The following is a 14,617-nucleotide window of genomic DNA, read 5'->3' as shown; positions in this document are numbered from 1 at the left end:
TGACGCCACAGCCCCGTCGGCCGCGTGTTATGTAAAGAAAGGGAAGTGATTTGACATGAGCACCGGAGTCCCGAAAAGGGGCTTGCGGAAAAATTGAAAACGGTGACTCATAGCACGACTAACAGTTCAGGCGGATTGGAAACTCCTCCTGATAAATGAGGTGTCGCCAACACGGGAGAGACTGAAGGGAAACCTACAGAGTGGCGATTGCGAAGAAGAGCCGCGAATGGAGCACGGTTGCCATATTCCTGACACGGGATAACAGTGTGCTCGACCCCACGGGTGAAAAGGGTAGGCTCAGGGCGCATCGAGGGGGGTGTGGCAGGAAGTTTACAAAATCAGTCACTTTAAATAGCACCGAGTCCGCAGTGATCGAGTGCTGCCGCGGCGTGGTTATTCACCGACCAGCTCAATAGGTCTTAGGGAGGGCGGAGGAGACAGTAGAAGGAAAGAAGCAAAGAGAACAACATGAGGAAGCAACGGCAACGCCCCTGAGTGGCCTTTCGGTAAAAACATATGATGTCGAATTAATGTGGAAAGCCCTGCTGAGCACAGACGGGACTATGGCAGCACGCCAGGAAACTTCATCTTGGAGCTAACGCGGCCATTGCAAAGCCCCCAAGCGGAAAGGAACGAAGTGGAAAAGGATGGTTGGATGATGCACCAGCGCCATGCACTCAGGTGCCGCATTGTCGGAAAAGCAGGGCTGATGAGGCACCCAAGATGAGCACACGGCCAGGGAGGGGAGGAGGACCCGCAGTTACTTACGGTAAGAGCACTGACAGCCCCCCATCCGCGCGCTTAAATGTCACAGGTGGCGAAATTGGAGGGGGGAAACGGTACCGTGGCCAACCTAACCTTCCTGAAAGCCATTTGAATGAGCTGTGCCACCACAGCGCTATCTGTGCAGCAAAAGCGTGGGGGAAAAAAAGGAATATACAAATGTCCACACGCCCTATCATTATGCATGCTTACAGAAAACTTACAACAACACCGGCTTCTGCCCATGGCGGCGCAGCGTTCTATTTTTTTTTCTGCGTGTTCGTGTGTGTGTGGAGACCGCTAGTGCAATGTGAATCACAGGCAACTCGCCTTTCACCTGTAGTGACCGTACTCGGGACTTCGACAGCATTACACGTTTAAATGTTGTTCGTTTTTTTTTTCTCGACCAAATGTTTGTCAAGAACTTTTAATAATAATAATAATCATCATTTCTGCGTTTGGTTCCTAGTGGGGTTGTGGTGGTGTGTTGGAATTCGATAGCGAGACCCTAGACTCGACCAACATGACGCGAAGCCTAGCGCCATTTAATGTACCGGTCCTCTTTCAGCCGCCCGGCATTGCCCCGCAGTTGAGGTGACCTCGAATGGACCCCGCCAACCAATTCCCATAAAAAGCGGTTGCTTTTCCCCGATTCCTTGATTTTCTATACCTTCAGTGAAATAACACACTTTGCCTTTGACGTGAAGGCCCGTCACCAGCTCCCACCTTTTTTGGGCTTCGTAATGTTTCATTCCCACTGCAGAGAGACGGCACTATGACAAAACGAAAAAAAAAAGAAGAGAAAAGGCGGCGTGCCTTGTGCCGCAGGAAAATTGTGCAGTGAAACGAGTTAAAAAAAAAAATGAACATAAGCTTTACAGACTCAAGGGAGGGATGTGGTATGAAAACACCTTAAACGATACCCCACTTCACATGCATTGACTTAGCAGCTGGGTAGTTTAATCCTTCTTCCGGTCCTCGCGGTACGCGCGAATCATATCTTCCGCGGCAATCGCGTCCTCATTCGCCAACTTTTCTCTTTCGCCGACTCGCGGCGCGCGGTCCCTTAAATACTGTTCTTTCGCAACTACGAGGGCCTCCTCCAATTCCTCTATGCCCTTTCCTGACGCAGCAGATGCGCTGGCAAAAGGAATGCTTTCGTAGAAGCCGTGCGTGAAAAGGGAGAGGGATTGGACTAAACTCCCTGCGTAACTCCCATCCGTACCGCTGTTAACCGCTTCCGCCAACGCATTCGGGTCCTTCATCCAAGTCACTGCGGCATCTGAAGAAACGACATCCGTTTTATTAAAGAGAAGGACGAGCGGGAGCTGCTGCTTCAGCATGATGCTGCTCGCATATAGCATGGTGCTCATGAATGTCTGTGTACTTGCGCAGCGGGCTGTATCAGCGACAAACAAAAGTGTTGTTGGCCACGTGGCCGCCAGGGACTCGGCGATTATTTGCCCCGATGCTGACCAAGTGAAAACTTCGATTTGACCAGGCGTATCCACAACGATCCACTCAAGACCTTCCTTTTTTTCAAGAATACCAATGACTTGGTGAAACTTCGTTGCAAACAGGTTCAACGATGTCATGATAGCACCGTTGGGTCCCAGTCGATACTGTTTTATAACTTCCTTGTAGTTGACTGTGTCACGAATGTCGATGTTGGCGCCGTAAGGAACATCCGCAACTGCCGGATCCAAATTTATGAAATACGTCTTTTTACCTTTCTCCTCGGCGTAGTGTTGCAGCCTGTGCACTAGCGTTGTCTTGCCGGTGCCTGCCATTCCCACAACCAAAATGACTAAAGGTTTTGGCTTTGTCGACATCGCAGCCAGAATCTAAAAGCAAGCTGATGAAAAGAAGGTAATAGAAAACTCCGGAGACTCAACATCACTTTTCCATTGCAGAATGAAGCGGTAATGGTTAGGATGAACGGAACACCTTAAGTACAAGAAGGGAATGAAGATGGCGCTGAGCATGCCACCCAAATGCCGGACACCCTGATGAGAGCGCATGTAGTAAGGAAGGGCCGTGATGTGGGAAGCAACGAAACGAACCTTCTTGCGAAGCGCAACCTTAAGCCTCAGTCGAGGGCAAATGCAAGAAGAGCCTCCACCTTTCCAACCTCTAAGACGAGTTTTTCCTCGTCTGACCACTTCTCCCGCAGAGCCTGCCAGTTGCGGCGCACTCTCCCAATGAAGCGGCTCAAGTCGTGGCGCATCGCCAGTTTGTTCCCTGCGATGCGTTGCGCAATGGCAGCGGCAAGAGAAAGACAGAGGGCCAACTCCCGTCCATCCCCGAGAGCACCAAGGCGACAGGTACGGAAGAACAACTGTTGGTGGTACAGTGGTGTCCCGAAGGCCGCCCTAAGCGACTGCGGTGGGTCAGCGTAGAGAGCTTGAAGCATAACAAGCGCACCTTGAAGAACACCGTCACGCAGTTCCTCTCCATCCTTTTCCCCGTCAAGGGGGTTACGCCGGCACTCCTCTCTCGCAATTCCATCGATGAACATTTGGAACAGCTGGGAAGCGTCCTCACCGCACTTGGGGTGTCGCAACCACCACTCCGCATACCCCGAGGCGGCCAACTCCAGGGGCCACCTCTCAAACAAGCGCATCCAAATGGCAGGGCCCGCACTCCCGTCAACCTCCAAGTCCGTCGGTGAGTTGCCTTCCGCCATCGTTTGCTTAAGGGCGTCCCGTAGTTCCATCACAAACTCCGACGCCGTCGTCTCTTGGGACTCGCTGAGCGTACCACCGCCACTGCTGCCGCCTGTGAAGCAAAGGCGGCGCGTTCCATGCGTTTCCCTATCCGATAGGAACCTATTGGCGCCGTGCTCGTGAGACCAGTTCATCTCGTTCTCCTCCGTCGGGCTGCTATGAAGTGTTGGTCCGATTCCGCAAATATCATCATAAGGCAAAAAGCGCGCACTCACATTGATTGATTGAGCTGTACTTTGTCCGTTAGCAGCCGTAGTCCTTACACTTGACGACTTCGCTGGACAGTCATCTGCAGGAAAATGTTTTGCGGATGACTGTTCGTCGTTCTGGTCGGGGACGCGCAAACGAGGCACGCTCATCTAACTCTCAAGGGGAGTGTCAACCGTTTCTAATACTTGCTATTATTGTTGCTATTACAAGCGGGTAAGTTAAAGAAGGACTGAGTATGCGGTGCCATCCCCACTGGTTGGCGGGGAGGACCGTAAGCAAGGAACGAACTGAGAGTGATTTCGCAGCGCTTGCAACGATAATGTGGTTGCTTCAATCTCATCCAATTGACCTTTTTTTTTCCATAACGCACGCCCCACAACAACCGATAAAACTTTTTCCGTGCCCCTGTGGGAAACGTCCCCGCATCGGCCACTGACGTACAGCCTGGTCCATACTTTTGGTATCAAAAATTGGCAGCACATTGTCCCTCGTGACGATGCTAATAGGCCGCTGACACGCGGCTGGTAACCGAGAGGGGCGAGCCGGAGTCATAGAACAACGGTATTGGCGCATGTGCCATAAGCTGCCGTGTCTAAAGCATATGCGACAGCCTTTTCCCGTATATAAGATGTTACCGGCTCCTCACTTCACCTCATAACAGGGGTTCGTTAGAAGCTGGGGCCCTGTTGAGGCGGCTGGTGCCAATGGAACCTCCCATTAAAGCGGGTGGCAACACACGATCCTTTTCAGCCAATATACGCATGTACATATACGCGTTCTTTTGCAAAAATGTATATGGCGGCTGTGGCAGCGAGTGCCACAGCTCACAAAGCACCACCCAGCATCGGCACTTCTTCACCAACCCTGGGGAAACAGGGCCTTGAAACGCCGCACAAAAAATTTCTGTCGCGGACCACCAACATCGGAGCCATACTGCCCTCGAGCCCTCCAAATGTCCCTTGTGTGCGTCAGTGGTTTCTGCCCAATCTTTTCATAGTAGTCCGGATGTACGTTGTACATCGACGACTTGAACTCAGTCACCTCAGGTGTTTTCCGTGGTGCCGCTCCAACAGTGTTGCATCTTTCCATCTCCCGTACTCGTTGGCGGTCCCGCTCCAACGAGTGATGCATCATTTCCTTCGACACCTCATCACGCGAGTGAAACCAGTACATGTTTTGCGCATATGTCTTAATTGCCTCGGCCCGTTCCCACCCCAGCACGAGCTTGCGGTCGACTTCCTCATTTGTAAGGCTATCGTTTAGTGGGTGACGAAAGCTGCTACGTACTTCTTCCGTTACAATATCCCTGCGGGAACGCAGCGGGAATCGGCTCGCCCCTTTGATGAGTGACCTGTACAGGCGCAACTTCTCGTCACGTTTGTAGAGTTGTTTGAACATGTGAGCCTCCCCGCCGATAATGGCCACCGACCCCACCCGTACACAAGACCGGAAGCAACTGAAGGCCCCTTGCTTGACAAGCGACCGCGCATACATTTCAGAGAGGCAACCACAGAAAGGGGGAGAAATTTGCATTCAATAGGATACACATGTGGAAAGCGGGAGAACATAACAATCATTCACATGCGCGCGTGGAGTATGCGCGAATCAGCCACACCTTGCACAAACAACAACAGGGTGGTGTGCTACACACAACTCCGCGAGATCCACACCCGTTATTTGCCCTTCCATTTTCCCGTCAGTTCCGACAAGAAACCTGCGGCAACGTCACGCGTTTCGCGATGCGTGCTACGCATATTTTAGCGGGGGAAATTTATGTGCGCATGCCTCTTCACACATCCTCCAGTTTGCAGTGAGATTCATTCACGAGCACGTGAGCACTTTAATCCTTTCGTTCGGTTTTCTTCTACCGCTGGCGCTAGCGGCACAGCGCCTGCAATGAACCCTAACGGCAGACCCATAATCTCGGTGAGCGCGTATTTCGCCGCGTGTGCAGACCGAATGGGAGAAGGGGATTCAAGTGAAGAGCGAGATGGGACCAAGAGAAACACATGAGGTATACACATATATATATATGTTTGCACAAACATGCGCCACAGACACGCCACGAGCAACGTGCAAGAAGGTGTAGGGTGAATGCAGGTAACAGCAAGCAAAAAAAAAACTTGCATTTCTTCTCGTTATTGCAGCGTTAACGAACAAGGATCAGATTGCATGCTGCAATTGAAGATGAAAGTGAGAGGAACATCCAGCAATGGTTTTCAACTTCCAGATGCATCATTCCGAATAACACATGCCAAGTAGAATTTCTCAAACAACGCGGGTAATCGCCTCAACCGGCGGCCGCATACGTCCCTCTGAGGACTACACGAGTGACTGCGCCACAACCACAGCGCATCTCGCTGTGGCCGCAAAAGAGAAGAGCTCCTTTAGATGAGCCCAAACCACTCACCCCAACCTTGTGGTTGCCTCTCCACAAGATTGTTGGTTGTTTGCGCATTCAACAACGCCGTCCGCGTGGCCACCGTAGCAAGTGTACGGGCTGGGGGAACAATATTTTTTGTGCTGACGTAATCAATGGGTTTCCGTGGCGGAACGACGATGGGTGTGGGCACCACCCGGTTAGGTCGCACCTGTTGGAGCTCGCCGCGCAGCCGCATTACTTCCCGCGCCAAATATTCTATATTCTCCGCGCTAGGCTGCAAGTGGGCCTGCACATCAGCGTCCCAATGCGCCTCGCTCACTCCCCGCTCCGTTTGTTCGTTAGCATTTGACTCACCAGTCCCATTTTCCACCCCGACGCGCTGCTGGTCTCGCATGCCGTTGAGGTCTCTCAACTTTTCTCCCCAGTCCACATTCCCGCCAATGCACTCTTCAAGATGCGTAACAAAATGAACCATCGCCTCAAACTTCGTCATGGCGCCTAGTTGTTTCCAAGCATCGTGTTTGGCACGCTCCCGAACCTGCCATATAAAAGGAGCGCCACTGGTGCACGGGCCGTGCTCCACCTGCTGTCTGAGTGCGTAAAAAAGTAGCTTTTGACAGTCGTTGAGCTTCGTGCACGTCTCTAGGTCACCATATTCACGATCAAAAAATTCCGTTACTTTGTGGTACTTGTCGGGATAGGCGATGTTCGCACCTTTATTCCCCTTCATATGTGCTCTGCCTATTTATTGGCACCCTGCACCGTGCAGTGGGAAGCGCTGTTTTACCCCCGATTTATATACGCGCAACGTTATACAATTTTGTGTTTCGTATGGAAGAAAATTGGGGGACAAATTGTGTGAAGGGATAGAAGGCATCTTTATCGTAATTCGCTGATCACGAGAGGTCAAAAATCAGGGGGTTCTCTTTTCCCTATTAAAAACATTTCGCAACACTTTCCAAAGTGGTGATCACTTTCCTCTTTCACCCACACTCAACTTTTCCATCTCTCTCTTGTTTTTTTTCAAAAAAACGAACAGCAAACACCGAGGGTTCAGCCTCGCATAGACATCTCCCACCTTTTCCATTCCGTTTCACAGGGGCGACAACAACATCAAGAAAGACACAGTTGCCAACGGAGTCATCCAGCAGTTGTTGGCCCCCACATTAAGCGCCACAGCAAATTAAGAAAACTGCGTGCAGCACCCCGTAACCTATTTTTTATTGGTACACCTTGTTTTCCCTGACAGGAAGGTTTGAATATGTTATGGCACTAGAGGAAGGAGGGCCGGTGAAACAGTTGCGTACCTACGGGGGTTCATACAAGCCTACACAGTGCCGCAAAGTATGGTATAAACACGTATACCGTGGAAAATAATAACAACGAGTTATGACAGAGCAAGCGAAATGAGGAGACAGATTAGAAGAAGAAAAAAGAAAAGAATAAAAATAAGCGAAATCCGTCAAGCAACTGCGACGAAAAGTTGTGTACAGCGCACATGTTTCCTCAAATGGGTGGGGAAACTTTTGTGTTTGGAGTTGCGTTGTCATTGTTTGGCTTTTTTTCACACCAAATTTGCCCCCTCTTTTCCACTCGACGTACCCCTCCCCCCCCCACCCTTCCTGGCCCCTCAACCAGACCTCACAGAACGTGCATGGGGAGGAAAAGGGTAGAAATCAACTTCGTGTGATCAAGCAGGTACCAGATATTTTTCCTACGAACAACGTTCATCAATCATCTCCGTCCGTTACTCTTGGTGCCCCTTCCAAAAAGATTTCCCCGAGGTTCCTCACGTTATCAATTCCACCGCCTGCGGCATCGTTGCCATCCTCAGCATCGATCAGGAGGTTGGGCGGCTCGGGGAACCCATCGACATCAGAGTTGAAAGCAAATAGAGACTCGCCCTCAGGTGGCGGTGGCACACCAAGCTGGCCTGTCTCGTCATGCACAACTGGCGGCTGGTCAATGCCAGAGATATGTGCATAACCCACAGACCCGAGTGTGTCCGACGTGCCCTCGGTGCCTCCAGCTCGCATTTCGCTCGCGTCTTGCAAGTAGTTTGCAACGTGTGTCGAGTGCAGTTCCACCGGATCAGAGTTAGCACTCACTGCTGGATTCCACTGTAGCAGTGCCTCCTTGGAAGCATCATCGCTGAACGCGCTGACCTCGGCGGCAGTAACAGAACTCAGCAGGTGCAACACATCTAGCACGGAAACCGTATCGCTCCCCATGGCACGTAGTTGGGTCTCCAAGTTCACATAGACCGAATTCATCGTTCGGCGGAGGAAAGCACTTTGCTGTTCAGCCGTCTGCTGGCCATCCAATATTTCTACAGCTGATGCTTTGGCCTCTGCCCGTTCCTGCAGCATCGTCGTCATCCTTGTAAGCGCATCGACATGCTCCTGCAGTTGGCGCCTCTCTGCTATGTGACGTCCTTCAGCTTGCTGAAGCGCCGTTTCCAGCTGCACTGCACGCTGTTCACTGGCAAATAGACGATCCTTCCACTCCTGTGTTGTGCAGCCATCGGTTGCGGCGGGGTCTAGGGCCCGCTGTTCCTTATGCTTTTGCTCAGTTGCTCGGACGCCGGCTTCGTAGCCTTCGCGGAACTTTTCCTCCCCTACACGTTCTACGGCCTGTTGCTGCTGAACATGGGCCTCCACGAGCCGCAGGCGCCTATCTTCTTCAAGTTGCTGCACGCGCGCTCCGTGAGTTTCCTGTTGCAGCTGCAGGTCCTTCTGTAACTGGAGCACCTCATCCTTGTGCCGACTCATTGCCTCCAGGGCCCGATGGTAATTACTCGTCTCCTCTTCGAGCCGTCCTTTCAGCCTTTCAATAGTCGCAAGAAGCCCATCACGGTCTTTTACCGCATCTTCCAAATCTACCTCACCCATCGGCACCTTCCCTACAACTTTTTTGACGATCCGCTCAATCGCTGCGTTGTTTTTCTCTATCTTCTCGTCAATGCCAAGGCGATCAACCTTCTCATAAAGGGTTGCAATCTGAAGGTGAAGTCGCTCCACGCTTCGCTCAATTGAGCTCAACTGCCCTCCCTCGGCAACTGGGGCACTGACGCTCTGCTTCTGTTGCTGCTGCTGTTGTAGCGTCTGTAGCAGAAGGACTTGCATGAGCGAATTCACGTCTGACGACCCTGTTTGCGCGGCTCCAGTTTCCACCGACCCTGGTGGGCACTCCCTACGGTCACTTATTACCGCTGGCGCTCCCAATGCCGCCGTTGTGTTATCAAAAGCGGAGTTAACATTGTCTGCTTCTACCGTCCCCACTTGGTGTGCGGGCCTTGAAGCTTTGTTTCTTCCCACGGCCCGCAGAATCTCGTGGCAAGTGATGTGTGTAACGACCGTATCAGACGGCTGAACCTCCGGATTCCCCAAGCCGCGGTTCACTTTCGTCAACCGCGGCGTCACAAACACCAGTCGTGAGAAACCACCTTCCCTCATGCCAGTCAGGGCGTTTTCTACACCAATCATCATTGTACCGGAGCCCACACTTACCTCACGCGGTGCCTCTGGTGGCACCTCCTCAATCACTTTCCCTAACGAAAAAAAGGACGTTCCCGGCACCCGTTGTAGCAGCCAAGACGTGAAGGAAATCGTTACCGTGTCTCCACGCGTTACCGTGCGTGCGGCTGCGCCCAGCTCTTCGTATGGCGACGCGCCGCTTCCCCACTCAACAATTGGAGGCGTCACTCCACTGTCTTGCAGACGCGAAGAGTTGAGGGCAGTAAGTACTGAAGCAACAAACTCTGTGCACTCCCGGCGCCCCTTGAACATCAGTGACCAATGACCTCCAAAACTTGGATCGAACAGCGAGGCGTACTGCGGCTCCCCTTCACTCTGAATGAGTTGCAGATTTTCGTCCATGCGCACCCGACACTGCGGTCGCTTGTCCCGGTCAATAATTGCAATGAGGGGAGGAGCCGTGGCGCTTGTACGAGGCACACATGCGGCCACAACGCATGACCCAATCACCTCCTCTCCTTTGTATGCGACCACCACGGCCTGTACTGCTGTTTGCAGTGGCGACGAAGCATTTGACTGTTGCCCAGTGGCGCCTCCACTACCCATCACCGAACGTGCTACCGCTTTGTCAGTCCCCTTATCTTCGTAACGCAGGGATGTAACGCCTTGCCTTGACTGCATATCATCTTCTGCAAACATCGACCTCATACCTCTGCTCGCTACTTGTCGTGTGTTTCTATTTCCAGATGGACCCTGATTAGCCAATCCTTCACCTTCGTCACCCGACGAATCCAAACCACCAAACATTTGGGGTAAAACACACAGGCACACCCCCAAACACGCGACACACAGCCGGGGCCACGGCTACACCTCCTCAACTTCTGACAGAAGTAACCTAAATTGTAAACTACACGAACACATACAAAGGAGGGGAAACCATGGGAAAGAAATAATGGGCGAAAACAGTGGACAGATCAGGCTGTGGCGTAATTCAAAAGCGTGCTTCCCACGCAAAACCTTTCTTTCATGCAGACCGACCACAAAATGATGATATTTGAATCCTCTTCATCCCCTCCTACCACTCTTATTTGGCGTCTCGCCCTTGGCACACAAAAGCATATGTTATTCCGCCGAGTAGATGACATGTTTACGCCAGGCGAGAGATCCCTTCTCAACACAGGCTGAGGAGCAACGTGAAAGATAATCTTCCCTCCATTCCTACAGCACCGAGGCCTTTCGCCGAGCACAGACACAACACAACAACCTAAGTACCGAAACATGCAGAGGAAAGGGGCGAGAGGAGTGGACTTGAGGAATGAAATATACATGGAAAGGGGTATTATCCATATATATATATATGCATATGCATAGCGCACACTCACAACATACATAAACAAAACTTCCCCTATTACTGGGTCAAATAGGAGGGAGGGGTGTTATAGACAATAGCGGCTACGCTGTACGAGTTCCAATGCACTCTAAGTCTCTGTGTGGCCCTCTTCACAACCCAACCCGACGAAGTAAGAAACGAAAAGACAACAGGTCACTTACAGTTCAAAACACGAATCATCGTGAGGGTTGTGGAGCATAAGCCACTCGGCGAGGAAGTCTACAGGGTCAACGGGTCGCCTTTTACACACCTCTACTAGTCCCTTGCTCAGCAACGGTATGATGTTATGGTTAAGATACATCCGCAGCGGTCTTTTGCGTTCTTCTAGGGCCTCCCGGTCCGCGAGGTCGATGGCGCGCCGAGCATCTTCTACGACGGACCGCTGCTCGCTCTCCATCATGCACTCACGCAACTCGCGTTCGTACTGCTCGGTGATGGCACGCATCTCCTTCTTTCTTTCTTCCATTTCTAAATTACGAGCTCGTATTTCTTCATCGAAGAGTTGCTTTGGAGAAAGCCCCAACGTGTGGGAGGGTCCGACGTATGCGCAGAGAAGTTTCTCCAGCTGACCTGGTTCGGGCACGGCGAAATCGGACTCCGGTGGTGGCGGAGGCAGTAGGGGCTGACCACTCACATCAACCGCCAACACGGTGGGGGTGCGGCCTCCTGGCGTAAGCACTTTGGCGACGGTGCTGGCAGTTTCGAAGAAGTTTGGAAGGGTGTATTCTGCGTTCGTGTACTGTTGTTGGTAGTTTGCCATCGCTGCCTCGAACCGCCTCAGACACTTTTCCTCAGTACTTCCCGTCTCGCCTGATATCTTGGAAACAGCGGTCAGACGATCAAGGAGGTAATTATCCGGAGCAGTAAGGACGAAGACAAAATCAGGCAACCGATCTTCGTCACACAACTCCGTGCTCTCGGGTGGAGCATTCGCCGAGAGTGACGCCGAGTGACGCACAACCGCCGTCCTTGCATACCCTCCACTACCGGCTGGTGCGGAGGGCAACGAAATTACTGTGTCTTCATTGTTTTCGGGAAGCTCCAGTGGGGTCTGGCCAAAGACAAGGCGAGCCTGCTCCACGGTCTCTGGAAAGCCGTCAAGCACGTATCCTTGGTTACGGCAATCCGGACGGGACAGCCGCCACCGCACCATGCATGCAAGTGCCTTGTCCTGAAATGGAGCACTTTCCTGTTGTACAGGATTGTGTTCTTCTTCTTCAGCGACTGGCTTCTTGTTTACAACTTTTGCTACACGCTTCTGCTTCGTTCCCTCTTTACGCTTCTTTGGGTTACTGGAACCCAACGGGTCATTTGAGCTTGGGGGCTGTACTCTTATCCGCATTGAGAGTACACGCTCCATTGACGCAATAGTATCACGTATTTGTATAGCACGTTCGTTGCCCTGGTACCAATCGTCGACGAGTGCCTCCACGTTTTGCATTTCCTCCTCGTTCAGCGAAAAGTCAACCGCCTTACCATCGACATCATCCTCAGCAACGGTAGTTGAACAATCCACTAGCCTGGTGCTTTCCATATTTCCCTGCCGGCCGCTGTCGGGGGACGCTGTTGGTTGCTGCTGTGTCTCACCCATGGCATTTTGGTCATCTTCCTCTTCTTCCTTAACCTCTGGCTTATTGCGCGGTCGCAAGAATGCCCGCTTCTTCGCTTCTTCACGACGCGTCTTTTCCCGTTCATGTAGGCACTGACGGAACTTTGCAAGTCTAGATTTCAGGATCTCGATGTGCTCCTTGTACTCTTCCCGCACTTGCTCTATCGTGAAAGTAGGCACATGATAGTGCCGCTTCGCCACAGCCCCGGACAGGGCAGTTTTCCCGGACAGAGGTGGCCCGAGAATCAGGATGCGTATCGGTTGCAAGTTATGTGACTCAATGAACTCATGGGCAACCTTATCAATGGAATCCACGAAACCGCCCCGTGCCGCCCAATCACTTTCGTCCATCATTTCATTCATCGTGGAATTCTCCACACGAAGGTTCATCGTAAAGAGCTCTACGTTTTTGTGAAGCAGGTACTCCGAAGGCGGTACATGGAATGTTTTCTCCCCACCGAACGCCCGGTTTAGTGCGAGAACCATCCGCCGCCATGAAACATTACTGTTATCTGTAGCGAACACGTAGCGGCTTGTTGGCGGTGCAGCCGCCTCCAAAAGCCGCTGCGCAAACGTCACGAGGTCGCGAATATGCACACATGGCACAATCTGCGAGCCACTACCATATATGGGCAATCCATGTTCCTCCCGGCTCCACACCTGGCGAAAGAAGGACTCCATCACATCTTCCCCCTCACCGTATGTGAGACCCGCAAACACAACGCAGGTCTGCAAATGGCGATCATCGCTGTTCGCTGAAGCCACAACTCGTTCCGCCTCGCGCCAGTTGAAATACTTGGCATGCGGGATGCGACGGTTGTATTGATCTTCTGTTAGGAGTTCCAACTCACCTTCTGCCTCCCCCTCCAAGGGAGAGTTTTCATAATCATCTTCGGCCACCTCCAGAGGTCCCAACAAAGCCTCCACTTCATCTGGTTTCATGGGCTGCTGCACCTCCTCCTGTTCCTCCTCATGGTGTTCTCCCTCCTCTTCATTCTCAACAGAGTCTGTTTCGCCGTTCACTTCCTCCACCGACTCCCTCTGTAGGGGCGGCGTGGCGTACCACGTTAGTAGTGACGAGACGAGAATAAGGCGCTTTGTTTTTCGCAAAATCTTTGTTGTGAGAAGGTGCACAATGTCAAATACATCCTGTGCACTGCGCAACTCAACTACTATCAGGTCTGATGCCAGCACGGCCTGGTGCAACTTGGGTCCATTTCGGCGCCAGAAGACATTGAGCTGATGGCTCGTCCCGTCCGCATTATCTGGGCCCTGTGTGGCGCCACCGTCGATAGTGGAACCAAGATTGGCTTTTTCGGCCTGGGTTCCGAGGTCGATTACGGTTGGCAGTGACTGACGGGACCGGAAACTGTGACCCATTTGGAACGGTAGCGTGTCACAGTAATCAATAAAGTTTTCCACGCTGCTCTCACTCCACATGCACGCATTAATCCTGTAGCACGTACCCGTCTTACTCTTGCGGCCGTAAAACTGCTGAAACATCCTCCGACCAAAGTACGTGTCAGCGTAGAGGATGAGAACGCTGGTTGTTGTGCGGCTAGCGAAGTCCTCCGAAAGACATGACACTTCTTCTACGCTCATTTGTTATTTACAGCGATCTCTCCTCTTTCACTGCTCCTTGCTTCGTTGAGCTGCCTGATCCTTTATGTGTCCTAAACTTCTATCTAATTTATATTCTTTTTGTTCTGTTTATCTTCCCGTTATTAATGGTTCTCCTCCTCACCTTTTAGGGACTCTAACTGCAAAAAAAAAAAATAAACAACACCGTCAGGATTAGGTGAACGTACCGCACGCACAAGGAACGAGTGAAAAGAAAAGATGGGAAGATGCTTAAAACAACAAGATATCCGGACTTGTCGGAAATGTTCAAAGAGGAAAGTTACCTCATTACCGACGACCCAAGTCAACACACTCGCGCTTTAAAGGGAGAGAATAATGGTGATGAATTGATTAAGAGTCGGAAGGTAAATCAAGTGACCAATCGCTTCTTGTCCCACCCTTCTTTACCCTAGTACACAAACGCGTGTGATGTATACACTT

The 14,617-nt window shown here is 51.7% G+C and overlaps 6 protein-coding genes across 6 annotated transcripts; all 6 read right to left on the bottom strand.

The window, feature by feature from the left end:
- Positions 1–1,721: 1,721 nt before the first annotated feature.
- Positions 1,722–2,594, bottom strand: Tb11.02.1040 (XPA-interacting protein, putative; the record flags this gene model as incomplete). The annotated part of the gene is made up of 1 exon (XM_823344.1): positions 1,722–2,594. The coding sequence occupies one exon, from the start codon at positions 2,592–2,594 to the stop codon at positions 1,722–1,724; it is 873 nt and encodes a 290-aa protein (XP_828437.1).
- A 257-nt stretch (positions 2,595–2,851) lies between these two features.
- On the bottom strand, positions 2,852–3,847 carry Tb11.02.1030 (hypothetical protein, conserved; the record flags this gene model as incomplete). Its single annotated transcript, XM_823343.1, has 1 exon — positions 2,852–3,847. The coding sequence occupies one exon, from the start codon at positions 3,845–3,847 to the stop codon at positions 2,852–2,854; it is 996 nt and encodes a 331-aa protein (XP_828436.1).
- Positions 3,848–4,553: 706 nt separating this feature from the next.
- On the bottom strand, positions 4,554–5,231 carry Tb11.02.1020 (hypothetical protein, conserved; the record flags this gene model as incomplete). Its single annotated transcript, XM_823342.1, has 1 exon — positions 4,554–5,231. The coding sequence occupies one exon, from the start codon at positions 5,229–5,231 to the stop codon at positions 4,554–4,556; it is 678 nt and encodes a 225-aa protein (XP_828435.1).
- An 854-nt stretch (positions 5,232–6,085) lies between these two features.
- On the bottom strand, positions 6,086–6,811 carry Tb11.02.1010 (hypothetical protein, conserved; the record flags this gene model as incomplete). The annotated part of the gene is made up of 1 exon (XM_823341.1): positions 6,086–6,811. One exon carries the CDS (start codon positions 6,809–6,811, stop codon positions 6,086–6,088), a length of 726 nt encoding a protein of 241 aa, XP_828434.1.
- A 1,000-nt stretch (positions 6,812–7,811) lies between these two features.
- Tb11.02.1000 (hypothetical protein, conserved) lies at positions 7,812–10,364 on the bottom strand (the record flags this gene model as incomplete). The annotated part of the gene is made up of 1 exon (XM_823340.1): positions 7,812–10,364. One exon carries the CDS (start codon positions 10,362–10,364, stop codon positions 7,812–7,814), a length of 2,553 nt encoding a protein of 850 aa, XP_828433.1.
- A 740-nt stretch (positions 10,365–11,104) lies between these two features.
- Tb11.02.0990 (hypothetical protein, conserved) lies at positions 11,105–14,158 on the bottom strand (the record flags this gene model as incomplete). Its single annotated transcript, XM_823339.1, has 1 exon — positions 11,105–14,158. The coding sequence occupies one exon, from the start codon at positions 14,156–14,158 to the stop codon at positions 11,105–11,107; it is 3,054 nt and encodes a 1,017-aa protein (XP_828432.1).
- Positions 14,159–14,617: the final 459 nt, after the last annotated feature.

Source organism: Trypanosoma brucei (assembly GCF_000002445.2).
Source record: "Trypanosoma brucei brucei TREU927 chromosome 11 chr11_scaffold01 genomic scaffold, whole genome shotgun sequence".
Lineage (NCBI taxonomy): Eukaryota > Euglenozoa > Kinetoplastea > Trypanosomatida > Trypanosomatidae > Trypanosoma > Trypanosoma brucei.
The sequence above is the reverse complement of the archived record's forward strand: the minus strand, read 5'-3'. Positions and strand labels throughout refer to the sequence as shown.